This window comes from Schistocerca americana, chromosome 1 (genome assembly GCF_021461395.2).
Source record: "Schistocerca americana isolate TAMUIC-IGC-003095 chromosome 1, iqSchAmer2.1, whole genome shotgun sequence".
Lineage (NCBI taxonomy): Eukaryota > Metazoa > Arthropoda > Insecta > Orthoptera > Acrididae > Schistocerca > Schistocerca americana.
This window is the reverse complement of record NC_060119.1, coordinates 19,155,603-19,177,502: the sequence shown is the minus strand read 5'-3', so window position 1 is coordinate 19,177,502 and position 21,900 is coordinate 19,155,603. Positions and strand designations below refer to the sequence as shown.

Here is a 21,900-nt window from a genome sequence, read left to right as displayed (position 1 = left end):
CTCCATAGTGCCAAAAATTATAAGTGTAAAAACAGAAGGAAGGAACAAATGGAAATAGACATCATCACCACATTTCAAAATTTTTATCAAGGCAATAGGAAATATATATATAGCTGAGAAACATCTTCAGAAAGTGAAATGTATACTTCACATGGCAATTCCATTTCATTCAACAGAGGACAAATTATTACGAGAAAAAAAGTGAAAGTGGTTTTCGAAGACACAACAAAGAAATGAAAGCACAACAGAAACAGTGAATACATTAGGTAAAAGATGGAAGGAACAAAAAGTGAATAAAGTCTGTGGAAAAAAAAAAAAAAAAAAAAACTACAGGAACTGAAAAAAAGTCTCTATGTTTCTGATAAGTTTCACTAGACACTGTAACAATATTACGAAAAGGAAAGTGGCTACTCATGATATAGTGGAGATGCTGAACTCACGCAAACATAGCTTGCACACACGACTGCAGTCTCAGGCAATTGAAACCACACTGTGAGCAGCAGCACCAGTGCACGATGGGAGTGGTGACTGGGTGAGGGTAAGGAGGAGGCTGGGGTGAGGAGGGGGAGAATTAGTAGGATAGGGGTGGTGGACAGTGAAGTGTTGCAGGTTAGATGGAGGGCTGGAAAGAGGTGGGGGGGGGGGGGTGGGGGGGGGTAGCGGAAAAGATAGAAAGGTGGTGGTGAGTTACATTTGCATGAGTGTGTGTACGTGTGTATGTCATCTATTTTTGACAATGGCCTAACTGGCTGAAAGCTTTATTTGTGATAGTCTTTTTCTTGTGCCTATCTGCAACTCATGTCTCTGCTATATGGTGAGTAGCAACTTTCCTTTTCACAATATTGTTACATTCCATCCTAGATTTTCCATTGCTTGATTTTTACTAGACACTGTAAGTTATTCAATATGATGATGATGATGATGAACATATTACTTAAATGTTGATTTTGCACATGATACATGTTACGCAATACAATATTTCTATTGTAAGGATATTATCATGTTTGTGGGGGAAAAAAGCAAAAGCCAGAAAAATTAATTTTTGTTTTTTTACCGTGAGTAGCTTGGCGTAACATTCCGAAGCGATCCAAAACACGACAAGCTTCAAGAGCACACTGCACCACAGACTCTTTCTTTTTACCCTTCACAAGAGCCTCAGCAATCATTCCGTTCCCAATTGGAAGCCTGAAGAACAGTGAAAACTATTAGATAAAGCACAAATACTAAATACAGGCATAAACACAATCAGGACTTACAACAGTCACAGTAAAAAGAAAGTTACAAACAGCTATACAAGATTTTCAAAACAGATGTTCCAAATTGTCTGTAAAGGAAAGTTTACAATCTATGAATATACTACCAGTTTTAACTTATAACAATGATAAAAATGTTCAAAAAATAAATGACAGCAAAATGCCGGTAGTTACTGGTAGAGGAGTGGGAGATATAATAAAAAGGAAACAACCTGGTTCAGAATTATGAATTATTTAGAAATGAAGGAGACGATTCACTGAAAAACAGAAGCACTGCGTCATTGATAGTTACACAAACTAAAGGTAGAGAGCTTCACTTGCTTTGGAATGGACTTCCTTTTTCAAATCTGTAGAAGAAACATGCATACAAACACAAACACACAAACACACACACACACACACACACACACACACACACACACACACACAGCAAACGTCGTCTTCCTACATTGTGCTCAATCGACCAAAAGCTATCCAAGCTCTGCACCTTTCATTTGTGTATCTGTCAATGACATAGCACTTCTGCTTTTCGGTTACTTTCTCCCTTATTCCCAAATAAAAGGAAACGCCTTGTTAGATGGGGGAGATGGTGATGGTGATAAAGTAGCTTGTCTCTTTCTTCTCTGTCATCTTATTATTTTTAGGGTTGTAGATTCAACTAGACTGATATTTGGGCGAAGCAGAGAGGGTATAAAATGTAGAGCGGCAATGGCAAGAAAAGCATTTCTGAAGACAACAAATTTGTTACCATAGAGTATATATATAGTGTCAGGAAATTTTTTCTCATAGTATTTGTATGGAGTATAGCCACGTTTGGAAGTGAAACGTGGACAGCAAACATTTTAGAGAAGAAGAGAATAGGAGCGTTTGAAATGTGGTGCTACAAAAGAATGCCGAAGATTAGATGGGTGGATCACATAACTAATGAGAAAGTACTGAATAGAACTGGGGAGCAACGAAATCTGTTCCACAATCTGACTAGATGAAGGGATCAGTTGGTACGACATATTCTGAGACATCAAGGATTCACCAATTTAGCACTAGAGGGAAGTGGGGTGGGGTAAACACTGTAGAGGGAGACCGAGACACGAATACAGTACTCAGACTCAGAAGGTAGTAGGTTGTAGCAGTTACTCAGAGAAGAAGGGGCTTACACAGGGTGGAGTAGCAAGGAGAGCTGCATCAAATCAATTTATGGACTGAAGACCACAACAACAACAAACATATTCATGTAATGAAATGAACACGATTTCTTCAGACAGGTCCAGAAGTCTCCAGTTTACGCCAGTGGCAATGAGTACACTGAAAATCAAGTGAAGCGTATTTGGAATTTATGAGACAGTGGCTTCTACAACAGCAGAAACAGCAGCAGCAGCTCGACTGATAACTACTGGTCTCGCAACGGGAACAAAACCTGTGATGGCGTACACCTTTGCTAGCACACTGGTTAGCACTAGGAAACATTCTATAGCAGGTGCAGAACTAAGTGCGCCCTCAGGCTACGCACCGATAATGCCCCCAGGGCAGCGTGCGTATAGGCCACTGCTACCGAAGCCAACTGAGCTGTCTCAATCTCAGTATGTCACATCGGGACTCAGCTCACATTGCACCTCAATATGTTACACAGTGCTCTAGTCTTCCACAGTGAAAGTCATTGCCTCAGACCTTAGCTAGCTGTGAGGGAGCATTAGTCATTGTATATAGCTGTGATACGGACACGGACAAGATTTGAGAATTAGTACATGTTATTTGATTGCTGTTAACCTTAGAACCTCAGACTGGACATCACTGAAGTTAAGTATTCCATTGGTTCCTGAATAAAGTGTATTTTAACCACGTGTGTTTTTTGTGTTGTGGTGAGGGGAAACCGGCCACCCACCTATCGTACCACCCTCTCCTCGTCCAGCCGGGAACCACAAAACATCAAATGAGGGCACAGCCGCAACAAAACCGACAACTGGAAAAACGTGAACAGCAATTGGCCTTACTACAGCAGGAAATAGCAGTTTTGTCTATCAGAAATGAGAAACGGCAATTGCATCATTTCCATTATTTACAGATGGCGATGATGACTGGGATACGTACCTATGTCACTTTACAGCATGCACAGCATAGAACCTTTAATAAATCTGAAAACTGGTTAACCCATAAAATTATTGTTAACTTTACAAGTGCTACCATGTCTCAGAGCCACGGGTTCAATGACAACAGCAAACGTGATCGAGGTCTTTTATTAAATATGTGAATTGAAGGTGGATGGGTGGGGGAGGGGGGTAGGGGGAGAAGGGAAGAAGGAAAGGAAAGGGACTGTGGACGTCAGCTGCATCGAGACATTATGTGGAATCAGTGGTGACGAATGAAAATATAACTGATGGGCAATTAATCCACCTTCTTCAGTGCATATGAAAAAATATGCTCGACTTCCTGCGAGAATCTCTGCGTAGCGAGCACGGAGGACGTGGACAGGTACTACAGATATGTGGTGCTGATTCCACGTAATGTACCGATACAGCTGACATCAATAATCCAATCCATTCCATTCCCTTTCCTTCCCTTTCTCCCCACTCCAACTTCAATTTACATATAATTTATCACAAGTGAGAATTCCGTGAGGTGTCTGCTATTTCAGACATGTTTAAAAGAACAGACATCATGTATTCACATAACTTTTTGCAAATTTTTGTGCACTGAGGGCCCTCCGAAGGTCACTGCCTCAGATAACAGACAACTCAGTTTTCAAAATTCTGTAAGCAGCAAGGGGTACAACACCTTCTAGTGGCACCACTCCACTTCTAATGTAATGGAGAGGTGGAAAGGTCAGTGTGCACTTTCAATGAGAAAATGGGGAAAATAACGAAATTCCCTCCCCCGTGAACCGTGGACCTTGCCATTGGTGGGGAGGCTTGCCGGACCGTAGGTGCAACCACAACGGAGGGGTATCTGTTGAGAGGCGAGACAAACATGTGGTTCCTAAAGAGGGGCAGCAGCCTTTTCAGTAGTTGCAGGGGCAACAGTCTCGATGACTGGCTGATCTGGCCTTGTAACACTAACCAAAATGGCCTTGCTGTGCTTGTACTGCGAACAGCTGAAAGCAAGGGGAAACTACAGCCGTAATTTTTCCTGAGGGCATGCAGCTTTACTGTATGGTTAAATTATGACGACGTCCTCTTGGGTAAAATATCCCGGAGGTAAACTAGTCCCCCATTCGTATCTCGGAGCAGGAACTACTCAGTTGACGATGTTATCAGGAGAAAGAAGCTGGCGTTCTACGGATCAGAGCGTGGAATGTCAAATCCCTCAATCGGTCAGGTAGGTTAGAAAATTTAAAAAGGGAAGTGGATAGGTTAAAGTTAGATATAGTGGGACTTAGTAAAGTTCGGTGGCAGGAGGAACAAGACTTCTGGTCAGGTGAATACAGGGTTATAAACACAAAATGAAATAGTGGTAATGCTGGAGTAGGTTTAACAACGAACAGGAAAATAGGAATGCGGGTAAGCTACTACAAACAGCATGGAGAATGTGGCCAAGATAGATATGAAGCCCACACATACCACAGTAGTACAAGTTTGTATGCCAACTAGCTCCGCAGATGATGAAGAGATTGACGAAATGTATAATGGGATAAAAGAAATTATTCAGATAGTGAAGGGAGACCAAAATTTAATAGTAATGGGTGACTGGAACTCGATAGTAGGAAAAGGAAGAGAAGGAAATGTACTAGGTGAATATGGAATGGGAGTAAGGAATGAAAGAGGAAGCCACCTGGTAGAATTTTGCACAGAACTTAATTATAGCCAACACTTGGTTCAAGAATCATAAACCAGGTTTTAAATTGTAAGACATTTCCAGGGGCAGATGTGGACTCTGACCACAATCTATTGGTTATGAACTGTAGATTAAAACTGAAGAAACTGCAAAAAGGTGGGAATTTCAGGAGATGGGACCTGGATAAACTGAAAGAACCAGAGGTTGTAGAGAGCTTCAGGGAGAGCATTAGGGAATGGTTGACAAGAATGGGGGAAAGAAACACAGTAGAAGAAGAATGTGTAGCTTTAAGAGATGAAATAGTGAAGGCAGCAGAGGATCAAGTACGTAAAAAGACAAGGACTAACAGAAATACTTGGTAACAGAAGAGATACTGAATTTAATTGACGAAAGGAGAAAATATAAAAATGTGGTAAATGAAGCAGGCAAAAAGGAATACAAACGTCTCAAAAATGAGATCGACAGGAAGTGCAAAATGGCTAAGCAGGGTTGGCTAGAGAACAAATGCATCCAGTTAATAACACAGATCTGACTCGGATGGTAAAGCTTTACCCTAGGCTGGAAATTGCTTTTGAATTTACGGAAGTGAGTGTGGAGGAAATAGGAAAAATAATAAATAACTTAAAGAATAAGACCTCATCTGGCTGGGATGGACTGAGTAGTATTATAATTAAAAAATGCAATAAGGAATTAGTTGGAATAATTACCCATATGATCAAATGCATGAATATATAGAGCTTTGATGGAAACCCAGTTATAAGAAAAGAAGGGAAAGCAGAAAGGTGGAAGGAGTATATAGAGGGTCTATACAAGGGTGATGTTCTTGAGGACAATATTATAGAAATGGAAGCGAATGCAGATGAAGATGAAATAGGAGATATCATACTGTGTGAAGAGTTGGACACAGCACTGAAAGACCTAAGTCGAAACAAGGCCCCGGGAGTAGACAACATTCCATTAGAACTACTGACAGCCTTGGGAGAGCCAGACCTAACAAAACTCTAGTGAGCCAAGATGTATGAGTCAGGCGAAATACCCTCAGACTTCAAGAAGAATTTAATAATTCCAATCCCAAAGAAAGCAGGTGTTGACAGACGTGAAAATTACCGAACTATCAGTTTAAAAGCAAGGCTGCAAAATATTACCGCGAATTCTTTACAGACGAATGGATAAACTGGTAGAAGCCGACCTCAGGGAAGATCAGTTTGGATTCCGTAGAAATGTTGGAACACGTGAGGCAATACTGACCCTACAACTTATCTTAGAAAATAAATTAAGGAAAGGCTAACTTACGTTTCTAGCATTTGTAGACTTAGAGAAAGCTTTTGACAATGTTGACTGGAATAATCTCTTTCAAATTCTGAAGGTGGCAGGGGTAAAATAAAGGGAGCAAAAGGCTAGTTACAATTTGTACAGAAACCAGATGGCAGTTGTAAGAGTTGAGGGGCATGAAAGGGAAGCAGTGGTTGGGAAGCGAGTGAGACAGGGTTGTAGCCTCTCCCCGATGTTATTCAATCTGTATATTGAGCAAGCAATGAAGGAAACAAAAGAAAAATTCGGAATAGGAATTAAAATCCATGGAGAAGAAATAAAAACTTTGAGGTTCGCCGATGACATTGTAATTCTATCAGAGACAGCAAAGGACCTGGAAGAGCAGCTGAACAGATTGGACAGTGTCTTGAAAGGAGGATATAAGATGAACATCAACAAAAGCAAAACGAGGATAATGGAATGTAGTCGAATTAAGTCGGGTGACCCTGAGGGAATTAGATTAGGAAATGAGACACTTAAAGCAGTAAAGGAGTTTTGCTATTTGGGGAGCAAAGTAACTGATGATGGTCGAAGTAGAGAGGATATAAAATGTAGACTGGCAATGCCAAGAAAAGCGTTTTCTGAAGAAGAGAAATTTGTTAACATCGAGTATAGCTTTAAGTGTCAGGAAGTCGTTTCTGAAAGTATTTGTATGGGGTGTAGCCGTGTATGGAAGTGAAATGTGGACGATAAATAGTTTAGACAAGAAGAGAATAGAAGCCTTCGAAATGTGGTGCTACAGAAGAATGCTGAAGATTAGATGGGTAGATCACATAACTAATGAGGAGGTATTGAATAGAATTGGAGAGAAGAGAAATTTGTGGCACAACTTGACTAGAAGAAGGGATCAGTTGGTAGGGCATATTCCGAGGCATCACCAATTAAGTATTGAAGGGCAGCGTGGAGGGTAAAAATGTAGAGGGAGACCAAGAGATGAATACACTAAACAGATTCAGAAGGATGTAGGTTGCAGTAGGCACTGGGAGATGATGAAGCTTGTACAGGATAGAGTAGGATGGAGAGCTGCATCAAACCAGCCTCTGGACTGAAGACCACAACAACAACAACAACAACGAAATCCACACCATCAGAAGATGCCCTCACATTGTTTTTATCCACGTACAAAACCACATTGATGGCAGGGAAGAGATCAGCAGAGATGCTTCCAGCAGGCAACCTCTGCCTGTCCTCACTCTGCTGTCACTGCCGGACCGCCATCGAGCCTAGGCTGCCGTCTGCAACCGGTGCCGGACAGGCACTGTGGCATCGGCTCAATTGTTCGGGCACTGTCTGACCTGTGTTCTCGCCTCGGTCTGGAAATCACGAGGCAACCTGGTGTATAAGATCACTGCTAAGAGCAACATACTAGTCCCGCCAGGGGTCACCTCTGGAAATTCCAGACATACCGTATAACCTGTGGCTCCAGCTGGATATGCAGCAGCTGAGATCCGATGCTCTGTCATCTCTGACCGGCAGTGGACCCCCACAACTAGTGAATACGAACTGGGCTCTATCATTCACAACTCTATCTGTTTCAGAACCAGAAGAAGCTGACTGGCATTCCACAAATGACAAAGACCCCATCGTATCTGACACAATCTCGTTGATTGGTGCGATGTCGTAGATGTGCAGAATCTCTCAGATCCGTCACTTCTCTCCCCACATCTGAGATCGACATGGAACAAATCAGGCCAATTCCACATGTCATCCTGGTTGGACAGGAGGGGGGTGGGGGGTGGAGATGCTGTAGCCGAATTCGGCAGCAATACAGAATTACTGTAGCTACTGAAGATCGACCATCACTCGAGGTCCCGATCCCAGACGACACCATAATCAATTCGAGTTCGCCCCAAGGGACACTATTAGTATACACCTTGCCCCTGGACCACACATCATGTCACGTAGCTGGACCCCGTGACTGCGGCCTGTCTTTAACGAAGATCCCCTGCCTGGCGTGGTCCCTTCCACTGGCATCAGGCCTGTGTAAAAACTTGTATACTAATGTGACAATTGGCTATGTTTCCTGGACTTTCACGAACTTTGTTTTGGCCAACTGTATTTTTGCAGCATCGAGTCAACCCTGTACGTACTCAGTTCAACCGTGAGCCTGTACTTTGTATGTGTGATGTATACTGTAAATTGTATTCATAATTGTAACATACAACAGTAACATTCTCTAACACCGCCGATAATACATCACTCAGAAATTGGTGATACCTGTTAATCTGTTTGGTAATGTATACGGTCCTTCGAATATATCACCAACAATTCCGGCCCATACACTGATACTGAAGCAATCCTGATACCTCACATTCACGACTGCCTTATGTGCGTATTGTGGTAATTTATCATGCCATCTCTTGTGATGACCTACACCATTGCTTACTATGCATCACTCATCACTAGTAAAACCTAACATCTAATTATAGGAACTTTTCTTCTAGTTTTAACTAATACTACCTCCTATAGGAATACGTGATCCATTTTTAAATGCCATGTACTTTAGTTGCACTTAAGGAGAAATATACAGTCTCTCCTTTCATAGAATGAACATACAGCGAAAAATCCCAAAATGTTTGCCCCTAATAAGCAGAGACTACAATACGATGAACTGGTGTTACCGTTAAAAACCTAAACAGGACCAATGAGTGAGGTGATGTAGCGGTTATTGCAATTAACTCATATTTGGGAGCCGGATTCAGTGTAGATTTTGGTGGTTTCCTAAATGAATTTAGGCAAATGCTATCATGGTTTCTTCCATCAGTCACCCTTTCCCCATTGACATATTGCTCAATAACTAATAATGATGAGGTCAACAATACGTTACAGGACTTGTAGTAACCAAATAATACACAAAGCCGATCCAAGTCACATAACTATAACTTTATTCACAACAACTGAACATTGGGACTCCACAAGATGCAGAACGCTGGTGTGCGCGATATAGACTAGAAATACGACAAGAGATTCAATCGGCAATGTTCAGCACATACGTAGGCACGGGCTGTCGGGAGACGGAGTGGAGGAGACCGATCCGTGTGCACGCCTTCTAGTGGTGGCCTCTAGAGGCCAGCTCGCACTGATACAGTTGGCGGGTGATACGAGCAGCAACCCACACTCGGTGCACTCGCTCTCACGTGCACTAGTAACAGGATACGGCACACCTCTCCCTCACGAGAAGCGGGTGCCCAGTCGACGGAAGAGATGCCGGTGGCCTGGCGAGACACACGTCCGTCAGATCCACAGTGGTGGCAGCCATTGACAGGGGAGAGAGCCAGATGATGTGCTAGGCAGGCACCAGAGCAGAGGGCCAGAAAGTGCAGAGACGCAGTCACGCAGGGTCTGGTGGGTCTGCGTGACACCTGATGACAGTGCCGGAGAGGAGGGTGCCGGCGCCATCTCTGCATCGTCATCGTCGGCAGGCAGGTCCCAGTGTGGAGAAGACAGAGCTGGAACCCCGTGGTGCTCCTCGTGAAGAAGGCAGCCAAAGGAACAGGTGCTCCTCCACAGTCGGCAACAGATGGCTCGTGGCACAGGACAGTGGGGCGGACTGCGACGACAGGGGCCACACTCGTGAGCACGTAGCTTCTGGCAGAGAGTGGAGGCACGACACACTGAAGTGGTGCACTACCGACCTGTCGGCCGTACGGATATCGCGAAGGCACTGGTGGACAATGGTGGCTGGTATCCACTTGGGCCAGCAACCGAACCCTCGTGCCCACACCGGCAATCTGGCACAGAGTGGCCAGACGGACCCGAGCACTACAGGTGCGATGCAGTCCGTAGAAGGTGGAGGAACGTAAGTGGCTGTCGGCCAGGCTCTGCTCCCTCACAGACGTGAAGTGACAGGTGTTCAGCAAACAGAGAAGGGCGTCATCCAGGAAGGAACCCACAGCAAAATTTTTCATTTGAGACTCCACCGTTAGCACTAGTCATTCTACCTAACTATTTGACTGAGGGTGGAATCGCGGAGCCATATTGTGATGAATGACATGATGGGAACAAAACAACTGAAAGGTGTGAGAAATGAAATGGGTCCCATTTTGGAAACTAAGGTATAAGGCAACCCTTCAACACAAAATCCCTGAAAAGTGTACGAATTGTCCTTGACTGATGTCGATGCACACCGGAGAATGAAAACCAGGAAAATGCGTCCACAACCAAAAGCCAATAGGAATTCAAGATGGGACACGCAAAGTCTACATGAACACATTTACATAGAAAGTGTGGAGCAGGCCTAGGGCATGGAGATGACCCAAAAGCTACCTTTTGACAGTCAAATTGTTCACAAGCACGATAAAATGGATAATCCTGCCATCAATCCCTGGCCAAAAAACATGTCTCCTAGCTAACAGTTCTTCTTTTAGTGTTCAACCCTGAGGTTGGTTTGTAGCAGAGCGCCATTCCTCTCTTCTGTCTGCCTTTCTCTTCATTTCCACGTATGTCTTACATCCAATCTCATTCATGATCTGTTGCATGTATGATATCCTTGGTCGCCCCCTTCAATTCCTTCCCTCAATAGCTCCTTTTGCTATTGTTCCAATGATGATGTTGTGTCGTAGGATGTGCCCTACAAGTTTGTCTCTTCTTGTTTGGATGTGCCTCCACAGAGATCTGGTTTCCTGTACTCTTCTAAGCACCTCTTCATTTGTTACTTTGTCTCTCCAGCTGATCTTCATCATCCTTCTATAGCACCACATCTCCAGGGCCTCTAGCCGTCTTCTCTCTTCTCTTCCAATCATCCAAGTTTCACGTCCGTATAGGGCCACACTCCAAACGAAACCTTTCATGATACGTTTCCTTATTTTCAGACTGATGTTGTTGCTGGTGAGTAAGTTCCTTCTCCGATTAAATGCAATTTTGGCCTTTTGTATTCTGGTCGCAATTTCTTTCCGGCTTCTACCATCTCTTGTGATTTTGCTTCCCAGGTAAGTAAATTCCTCTATCACTTCCAGCTCCTCTCTTCCAATTCTCATTCTCAAAGGTTCATATTCTGCTCCTGTACTGCATACCATCACTTCAGTCTTTTTCTTGTTTATTCTCATTCCATACTGATAGCATAGAATTTTTTCCATTGTTCTGAGGACTTCCTCTAGATCTTCTTTTGTCTCCGTGACTACAGCAATGTCATCTGCATAACATAGCATGTCTATCTTCTGTCCATTAATTTTGATCCCCACCTCAGTAATTTCTCGAACTTGGTCTATATCTTCCTGGATGTAAGCATTGAATATAAGAGGAGAGAGAGCACATCCTTGCCTTACCCCTTTTCTAATATTTGCTTCTTGTTCATGGTGACAATTCCTAATCACTGCCACCTCATTCTTATAGAAGCTGAGTATCACACAGATGTCTTTGTACTTTATTCCACTTTTCCTCAGCACTCTGAACATCTCTTGCCAGATAACGTTATCAAATGCCTTTTCCATGTCTACAAAGGCAATATAAGTTGTTATCGAAAAGCAATTACAGAAAACTAAACCAAGTCTCAGTGTCAGAATCGCCTCTCTTGTTCCCAATCCCCTTCTGAAGCCAAACTGATCTTCACTCAGCATATCCTCCACCTTCTCTTCAGAACTATTTTTATGAGCAAAATATCCACGGGTGTACTGCCGGTCTACAGTGTCCAACGGGCACAATATTTCGGCGATCATACATGTTGCCATCATCAGGTGAACTGACGGACTGAGCTCCTGTGAACGTGCCGATACGGAGATACGTACGCTATGGCTGCTTAGGGGGAACTGGGTTCGGTCGCGGCGGCGGCCGATTTAAATACCCTCCACCCGCGGCGTGCTCCCTCCACCGTCCGCGCCCCGCACCACGGTCGCGCGGTGGAACAGATTGTGACGGCGTCTGAGATGACATCGGTGTGATGGCTCTGTCCGCCGTGGTCGTCGCAACTACACGTTTGCTCAATTTACTCTTGATTAGCCCAATCACTGGTTCCCAAGCCTTGCTAAGATTATAGCCACAGTTACGGTTTATGAGGTCGTCATTGGTGCGAATTTCGATGGCCTCTCTAACAACGCTGTCCCAGTATCTCCACGTCTGTACCAGAATCCTCGTGCGTTCGTACTCCATAGCGTGATTTTCCGACAAACAATGTTCAGCATCCGCCGACTTGCTCGGATACATGAGTCGAGTGTGCCTCTGGTGTAAACGGCATCGATCCTCGACGGTACACATCGTCTGACCAATATACGACTTGCCACATTGACACGGAATCTGGTACACGCCGGCCTTCCTCAAACCGAGGTCATCTTTGGCACTCCCCACCAGTGCACAAGTTTTATTCGGAGGACAAAACACAGTTCCGACCTGGTGTTTCTTCAAAATGCGGGCGATTTTCCCCGAGAGTGCGCCTGTATATGGAATAAACGCAGTGCCTACCTCCTCCCTCGTGATTTCATCCATCTCCACAGGTTGTGCTGTAGTGGTTGGGTGGAGAGCACGTTGAATCTGCCAGTCTGAGTACCCATTTTTTTTCTCATAGCGGGGTCAAACAATGTTTACTGCAACGAGGCCAGTGCATTTATAAGAAATCTGTCGTTATCTTGCAGTTGCTATCGACTACAAATGTGATATTAGGGAATTTACCTCTGAGATTTGATCTGGCAGACTGGTCTTGTGTAAATAGTGAAATTCGACGAACAAATCAAAAATTACAACATTTCTGCTCCAAGTTAAAAAACGTAAGACTTCTTGACGTCAACAGCTACGAAAACACTAGTTTCACAACGCATGGTCAACATTTAAATCTATCTGGTAAAAAGAGACTTGCATCAGACATAAACAAAGCTGCTGACGTAATAATTTGTGAAAACAGATGGGCTATCGCCCTAAATGCCAACACGCAGGGAAACTACTGGAAAGGGCCAGCTCCAACCGGATTTGGCCCAATATGAACAATCCAGAACAGGAGGAAATTCCAAGTGACAAACTAAAAGTACCATTAAGGCTCATGCACTTAAATATACAATATCTTAGAAATAAGCTCAATGTTTTGCAGACTTTTTTAAATGTAGTTGAGTTAACCGAGCATGGACTGAAATCTGAGGACATTATTTACTGTAAACTAGAGGGCTATTTCCTAGGGAATAGCTACTGTAGACAGCATCTTAAAGGTGGAGGTGTACCACTATTTGTTAGAGAGCAGCTCAAAGTAAATAAATTAAACCATCTAGATCTGTATAATAATGAAGGCTTGACTGAAGTGACAGGCACTGACCTCCATATCAAAGATTACGGAAAGGGCACAGTGAAACAGAAAATTATTGGGATTTATCATCCACCAAAATCAGAGGTACAGCGTTTCATAGATATTTTTAGTAGAATAGTGGGACACTCTGACCCAAACGAGGGAACAATACTTGGTGACTTGAATATAGAGGCAACATCATGCAATAACCATAACAGCAAGCTAATAGATACCCTTAACTCCTATAATCTTATGATGCAGTAAATTCAGATACAAGAGTAACTAGGTCTACTTCTAGTAGAATAGACTACAGAATATTAAGTAAAGAGGTAAAAGATAGTATTAGATGCTGGAATGTGGACTTCCACTACTCAGACCACAAATGTCAATTTGTAGACTGAACACACAAGCATTCAAGAAAGGACTCAGGTCGAAGAACATAAAAGAATGCTTAAAGAGAAAAACATTAATGCTTTTAAAAGTAAGCTAGCATCTGAGAAATGGCAACTAGTTCTTCATCAAAAAGGGTCTAAATACAAATGGGCCAAATTTTATGACATTATTTTACAATATCTTAATTTTTGCTGCCCAGTGAAAGAAGTTAAGCAGTAACCCGCAACCAATATGTAAAAAACACCAAACTGACCCTTCCAGCTTACATGATTAAACTCAGGCAAAATATTGAGGATCTAAGAGTGCTACATAAGGCAACTAAATTGCAAATATTTAAGGATAAGTACAATCAAGCTAAAACACAATTCAAGGAATGGCTCTCAAATTTAACAAAACAGACGCTAGATAAGGAAATAGCTCAGTCAACAAATATAGGGAAGACTTCATGGAATATAATAATAGATATCACAAAGCCACCCCTAAGTTAGATGCTCAAATTGACAGAATCCAACATGAAGGAAACGATATTAATGATCCAGATAAAATCTGCAATACATTTAATGAATATTTTATATCTTCAGCTGTGAATCCAGTTAATAACACAGATCTGACTCGGATGGTAAAGCTTTACCCTAGGCTGGAAATTGCTTTTGAATTTACGGAAGTGAGTGTGGAGGAAATAGGAAAAATAATAAATAACTTAAAGAATAAGACCTCATCTGGCTGGGATGGACTGAGTAGTATTATAATTAAAAAATGCAATAAGGAATTAGTTGGAATAATTACTCATATGATCAACAGTAGTATCAGTATTGAAGAAAGGTACACTTAAACCTATGCATGAAAAAAAGTATCGAAAGAAGACCTATCAAACTTCAGGCCCATATCACTAATACCGATTTTAAGTAAAATATTTGAAATTGTTTTGTTGACACAACTTAGTGATTATTTCACAAAGAATAATTTACTAGCAGAAACACAGCATGGCTTCAGGAAGCATCACAGTACCTTTAAGGCAATTACCGAATTTCTCCACAAAGTGTATGATGCCCTGGATGAGGGAATGCAGACAGCAGTGATATTTCTAGACCTCAGTGAACCATGAGCTACTACTAAGCAAACTGGAAACGTACAATATAAATACCACATCCATACAATTAATGATCACTTATCTAACCAATCATCAGCAGTGTACAAAGCTGAGTTATGAAATTAATGTTCAGATCAAACATTTCCAATCCAGCTATGAAACAGTAAAGCAAGGTGTACCTCAGCGCTCCGTATTGGGACCTTTCCTTTTCCTGGTCTACATTAATGATTCAGAGGCACCTCTGTACTCCCAATTAGTAAGTTATGCAGATGATACCTAACTTTTGTTCTTTTGCAAACAAACTAATGACTTGACATTGGTTGCAACTGATGGCTTAAGTCAAATAACTACTTACTTTCATGATCAAGGTCTAAAAGTCAATACTAGCGAATCCCAGCTATTACCATTTAAACTTGGTAATTCATACCAAACCTGTATTGACAATATAAGTGGCATCAAAAAAGTCGACACACAAATACAAATTTTTGGGGATATACCTAGACGGAAACCTTAGATAGGTAGACCATATCAGTTCTGTATGCAATAAAATCAGCAGTTCACTGCACTTAATTAGCAAACTATCAAAATTAGTCTCTGAACAAACATAAAAACTGCTTACTATGGGACAATATTTGCATATATTAATTATGGGATAGAGGTATGGGGATGTGCTGCTGATAGACACAAGAACAGAATCCTAACACTGCAGAAAAGAGCAATCAGGACCCTGCATCAACTAGGATACAGATATTCGTGTAGGGAAACCTTTGTACAACAGAAATATCTAAAAGTATATTCCTTGTATCTGAACAAATTAATAGCATTCTTTGTGGACCATAAAAATAATGTAACTAAGTGCTCTGGTGTGCTGTTGTGACTTGCTGATCTTTCAAAGTGCCGACGCGCAGTTACGCGCGTCCTCTGTACGCAGCGCTGTCTGGCAGCCGTGCAGCAGCAGCAGCGCCACCGAAGCGGCCAGCCAGCCAGCAGCCGCTAGACTCGGACTCAGTTATGATTTGACTGTTAAAAGTGACACACGTCTTACTCTGTTTCCTTGATCTGTGACTTTCATGTATTGCGTCTTCCTTGAAATATATTTGTTCAACTTGAAGTTATAACAACTGGCGACGAGGTAGTGATTTTTCTTTTCCACCGTTGACCCACACGTTTCCATCCCTACTTCAGAGCAACTATTGCAAGGTCTCGTAGAACAGCAAATGCTTCTCACAAATTCGATTCGTGATTTCGTCGCGGCATCAAATGCGGGGTGTCTCTCGTCATCTCTACCTCCTTTTCCTCCTTATGACGAGACGGCGGAAGACTGGTCTGATTACGAAAAACGTCTTCGAAAGCACTTTTTGGCATTTCATGTCGCGGACGAACAAACATGTAAGTCTCTGTTCCTTTCATGGATTTCACCTCAAATGTATCGGTTGTTGTCGCAATTGGCTTCTTTGAAGGATACTGCGTCTTTGTCCTTTGCTGAAATGTGCTCACCTCTGTCCGTCTATTTTCAAAAGCAAACGCATGTGGTAGCCTGTCGTGTTGGCTTTTATCGTTGTCAAGAACAACCGAATCAATCCTATCGCGCTTGGGCTGCTGAACTTCATGGCCTCAGTAGAAAGTGTCAATTTGTTACAGAAGTTCACAAAGAATCCTACGCCGATTCCATGGATGCTATTATCCGATCGGCACCCGACAAAGAAGTTAGGCAACGTGCCCTTCAGTTGGCAAATCCGTCTCTAGATGAAGTCCAGTACATCACTCAGTCTTTTGAAATTTCTGGCGCCGCTGGAGTGCCAATAGAGGCATGGGGTGACGTCGGGGAAATACAACCTCTGTGCGATGTTGACGAAACGTGTGGCGTGTCCCCGCCGGCCGATGTGGCTGCACTACGCTCCCAAGCGCAGCCTCGGCCTAACCGTAAACAAACCTCTAAGAAACTGCAGCAAAACCCACGGCAACTTCCTTCATGTCCGCGGTGTTTAACGAAACATTCACGAGAAGATTGTCCACAACGTTGGGCCGTGTGTCACAAATGCAAAAAAAGGGTCATGTGTCATCCGTTTGCAAATCCGACCGCATACATGATGTTCATGAACATGACGCTGATTCTGATTCTGTGTTGTCTGTCAATTGTCAGGGAAGTTATTCCTCACTGTCCAAATACTTGGTCGGGATGTTCGCATGCAGGTGCCACTATCATCAATTCTCAGAGGTATCTTCAGTTGGGTTCTCCAATCCTGTCATCTGTCAGTAGGCAATTACGGACTTACAATAAACAGAAGATTTCTCTCTCGGGAGAATTTGATGCTGAGGTATCTTACAAATCAGTCGTTCGCACTGTTCCCATATTTGTGGTTGACCCTAGTAACGAGGAGAATCTTTTTGGTTTCGATGCCTTTCGCGTTTTTGGGTTCTCCATAGATGACTCTGTCAGTATCATCTCTGATACTATTCCTTATACTCAACTGGATTCCTTGTCGACGACATTTTCGTCCCTTTTTTTCTCCTGGGTTAGGCCTTGCAAACGACTTTGAAGCTCATATCATGCTCAAACCCACTGCTCGGCCTTAGTTTTTTCGGGCTCGGGCCCATTCCTGTGGCCCTTCGTGATCAGGTCAAACGGGAGCTGGATCGTCTCACTGCTTCATGGGTCGTGCTTCCTGTCACTTCCAGTGAGTGGGCCTCTCCTGTCCTTGTCGTTGTTAAGCCAAATGGTGATATTCGCCGCGTGTTGTGGTACCTGCGTCTTTGCATGCTTCGGTCTTGCGCCTCCTTCACCAAGGGCACTGGGGTGTCTCTCGCAATAAATCTCTGGTGCACCGACATGTGTACTGGCCTGGCATCGACTCTGAAATCACACACATGGTCCCTGCCTGTGGCCCTTGTGCGTCACAGGCCGCCGCCCCGAAGTCATCTTTGTCACCGTGGCCTTCGCCTGAGAAGCCCTGGGAGTGTATTCACGCTGACTTCGCGGTACCTTTTTTAGGTACTTATTGGCTTCTCGTTACTGACGCCTACTCTAACTTCCCTTTCATTGTCCGTTGCACGTCGCCTACCACCGCGGCAACCACCAATGCTCTAGCTCGCATTTTCTCTTTGGAAGGCCTTCCCTCTACTCTTGTTACTGATAATGGTCGGCAATTTGCCTCTTCCGATTTTGCAGATTTTTGTGCCTGTCGCGGCGTCATGCATGTCACGGCCCCTCCGTTCCATCCACAGTCAAAGGGTGAGGCTGAACAACTGGTCCGCACATTTAAGGCTCAGATGAGGAAACTCCTGACTTCTTCTGCTGCTGATGATGCACTTCTCCAATTTCTGGCTTCTTACCGTTTCACCCCCATGGGCGACCACAGCCCGGCTGAGCTCTTACATGGCCGACAGCCCCGCTCGTAACTTCATCTTCTGCGGCCTTCCACCTTACGGCCGTGGGCGCCTTTGCTTGGCCGGTTCACCACCGACGACCTTGTGTGGGTAAGGGGATACGGCAGGCGGCCAAAATAGAGTCCTGGCCGCATCTTACGACACCGTGGCCGACGCCTGTATGAAATCCAGATGGACACAGGTGTTGCAGTGCGTCATTCGGACCAGCTTCGGCCTCGTGTGCTGGCAACGCCTGTTCCAGATGCTGCTACACCACCTTTGGCTCTACCTGATGCTTGGGATACTGTTATCTCTCATTACTCACAACGCAATCATCTCACCATCATATCGTTGCCAGCACAAGAACTGTGCGCCACCAGGAGACGTGCCCATGCAGGAACCAGATGACCATCATCTGTAGGAGCAACTCTACTCGCCTCCTTCTCCTACGGATGCGGACACATTGCCCATGTCTCCTGTTATAACAACCGGACTTACCGCAACGGGCAGATTGGTGCACGGGGCCCCAGCAGATTCGAGCCCCACGTCTCCTGTCGTCTCGACCCGTTATCATCGGGGACACTTCCGTCGTACGGGAAGCCTCCTCCTCGAGACTTTATGGCCAGTAAAACGACATCTATGGACGTTAGCAATCTACAGGCCACCTACATCAAGACCTGTGCAAAAACTTCAAAGGGGGGAAGAGTGTTGTGACTCGTCGATCTTTCAAAGTGCCGCCGCGCAGTTACACGCGTCCTCTACATGCGGCGCTGTCTGCCAGCCGTGCAGCCGCAGCGCCACCTAAGCAGCCAGCTAGCCAGCTAGACTCGGACTCAGTAATGATTTGACTGTTAAAGTGTACACACGGCTTACTCTGTTTACTTGATCTTTGACTTTCATGTATTGCGTCTTCCTTGAAATATATTTGTTCAACTTGAAGTTATAACATGTGCATACCCATAACACAAGACAAAATAGATTGCTTCTTCAGAAACAGAACTGAACTAAAGACAACAGATCATAGTCCTTGGATTAATGGCCAGATATGGTTAAACAAACCGCCAAGTGCTATAAGATGCCACAGAGGTAAAGTATTCAAAAGGGAATTAAAATCATTCTTAACTCTCAAATGTTTGTACTCCCTGAATGAATACTGATATTAAAATGTAGCTATTCTTAAATGTAGGCCTAACTCTTCTATCTATATGATGTACTATTCTGAGGTAATTGTAATATATATTATTTTTGTAACAACATGCTGTAAATTCAAATATCTATGTAACAACTGTATGTTGCATTATGAAGTACTGTAGCATATATTGCCAAGTGCATCACCCGTAAGTGGCTTCTTGTACATGTAAACTGCAAATTCCTACTGTTTGTACAAAAATTGTATAATAATGCTACGATGTTTGCAAAAGTCACCAGTTGGTGACTATATGCAAAGAATGATAATAAATACATAAATAAAAATAAATCTCTTTTATCTACTTTTTGTATGATACTATGCAGTGCTAAGTGAAACAGGACTACAGACAGGCCATCACTCTGTTTCACTCCATCCTCAAAGTCAAACTGCCTGGTAATTCTGTTGTTCACTTTTTCTTTTGTATCCTTCATTGTTAGCTCGATTAACCTTCTCAGTTTATCACAGATGCCCAATTCTTTCAGCCCTTTTTAAAATGCTGGTCTATTAATACTATCAAAAGCTTGTTTAAAGTCAACAAACAGGAAGTGGAGATCTATCTCATATTCGTAAAATTTTTCCATTACTTGTCTAACAAACAACAACTGGTCAGATGTACCTCTGTTTTGTTAGAATCCACACAGGTATTCTCCAAGTATCTTTTCGGCACACTTCTTTACTCTTTTGTTCAGCACTCCAGAGAAAATCTTATATAATGTGTTCAGTAGGGTAATGCCTCTACAGTTTTCACAATTGAGCTTTTCTCCTCTCTTATACATTGGGCATATTATTCTAGTATTCCACTCCTCCGGCATGCTTTCATTTACCCATATGTTCTTTATTAGTTTAATTACCCTCAGATTTCAAGAAGAATATTACAATTCCAATCCCAAAAAAAAGCAGGTGTTCACATGTGTGAAAATTACCAAACTATCAGTTTAATAAGTCACAGCTGCAAAATACTAACATGAATTCTTTACAGATGAATGGAAAAACTGCTACAAGCCAAACTCGAGGAAGATCAGTTTGGATTCCATAGAAATATTGGAACATGTGAGGCAACACTGACCCTACGACTTATTCTAGAAGACAGAGTAAGGAAAGGCAAACCTACGTCTCTAGCACTTAGAGGAAGCTTTTGACAATGTTGACTGGAATAATCTCTTTCAAATTCTGAAGGTGGCAGGTGTCAAATACAGGGAGAGGAAGGCCATTTACAGTTTGTACAGAAACCAGCTGGCAGTTATGAGTCGAGGGGCATGAAAGGAAAGCAGTGGTTGGGAAGGGGGATGTTATTCAATCTGTATATTGAGCAAGCAGTGACGGAAACAAAAGAAAAATTTGGAGTAGGAATTAAAATCCATGGAACAGAAATAAAAATTCTGAGGTTTGCCAATGACATTGTAATTCTGTCAATGACAGCAAAGGACCAGGAAGAGCAGTTGAAAGTAATGGACAAAGTCTTGAAGGAGGATATAAGATAAACATCAACAAAAGCAAAACAAGGATAATGGAATGTAGTTGAATTGAATGAGGTGATGTTGAGGGAATTAGGTTAGGAAATTAGACACTTAAAGTAGTAAAGGAGTTTTGCCTACAGACTGGCAATGGCACGGAAAGCGTTTTTGAAGGAGAGAAGTTTGTTAACATAAAGTATAGATTTAAGTGTCAGAAAGTCTTTTCTGAAAGTATTTGTATGGAGTGTATGCATATATGGAAGTGAAACATGAAATAGTTTAGACAAGAAGACAATAGAAGCTTTAGAAATGTGGTGCTACAGAAGAATGCTGAAGATTAGATGGGTATGTCACATAACTAATGAGCAGGTACTGAATAGAATTGGGAGAAGAGGAATTTGTGGCACTACTTGACTAAAAGAAGGGATCGGTTTGTAGGACATTTTCTGAGGCATCAAGGGATCACCAGTTTAGTATTGGAGGGCAGTGGGCAGTGTTGGGGATAAAAATGGTAGAGGGAGACCAAGAAATGAATACACTAAGCAGGTTCAGAAGGACATAGGTTGCAGCAGGAACATGGAGATGAAGAAGCTTGCAAAGGATAGAGTAGCATAGAGAGCTGCATCAAACCAGTCTCAGGACTGAAGACCACCACCACCAAAACCACAACAACAACAACAACAACAATACTAGCTTGTACCTTACCCTCTGTGAAGTTTTTGGTGTGTCTTCATTTTTGATGCAGATCAATAGAGGTTGCCCCCTGATTTTATCAGTTCTGACATATCCCATCTTCACCAGGGGCACTATTATTTTTTAGTTTATTTATCACTGTTTCCACCTCTAGCATTGTTGGATTATGTGTCTCATAACTTTCA

General features: G+C 42.9%; 1 protein-coding gene across 2 annotated transcripts in view; it reads right to left on the bottom strand.

Moving 5' to 3' along the window:
• LOC124545782 (kanadaptin) overlaps positions 1-21,900 on the bottom strand; it is a 278,252-nt gene that overhangs the window by 139,430 nt on the left and 116,922 nt on the right. For both annotated transcript variants that reach the window (XM_047124732.1, XM_047124738.1), the window contains exon 4: positions 1,055-1,185. In XM_047124732.1, coding sequence (XP_046980688.1) covers positions 1,055-1,185 — 131 coding nt within the window. The remainder of the gene's footprint in view (positions 1-1,054; positions 1,186-21,900) is intronic.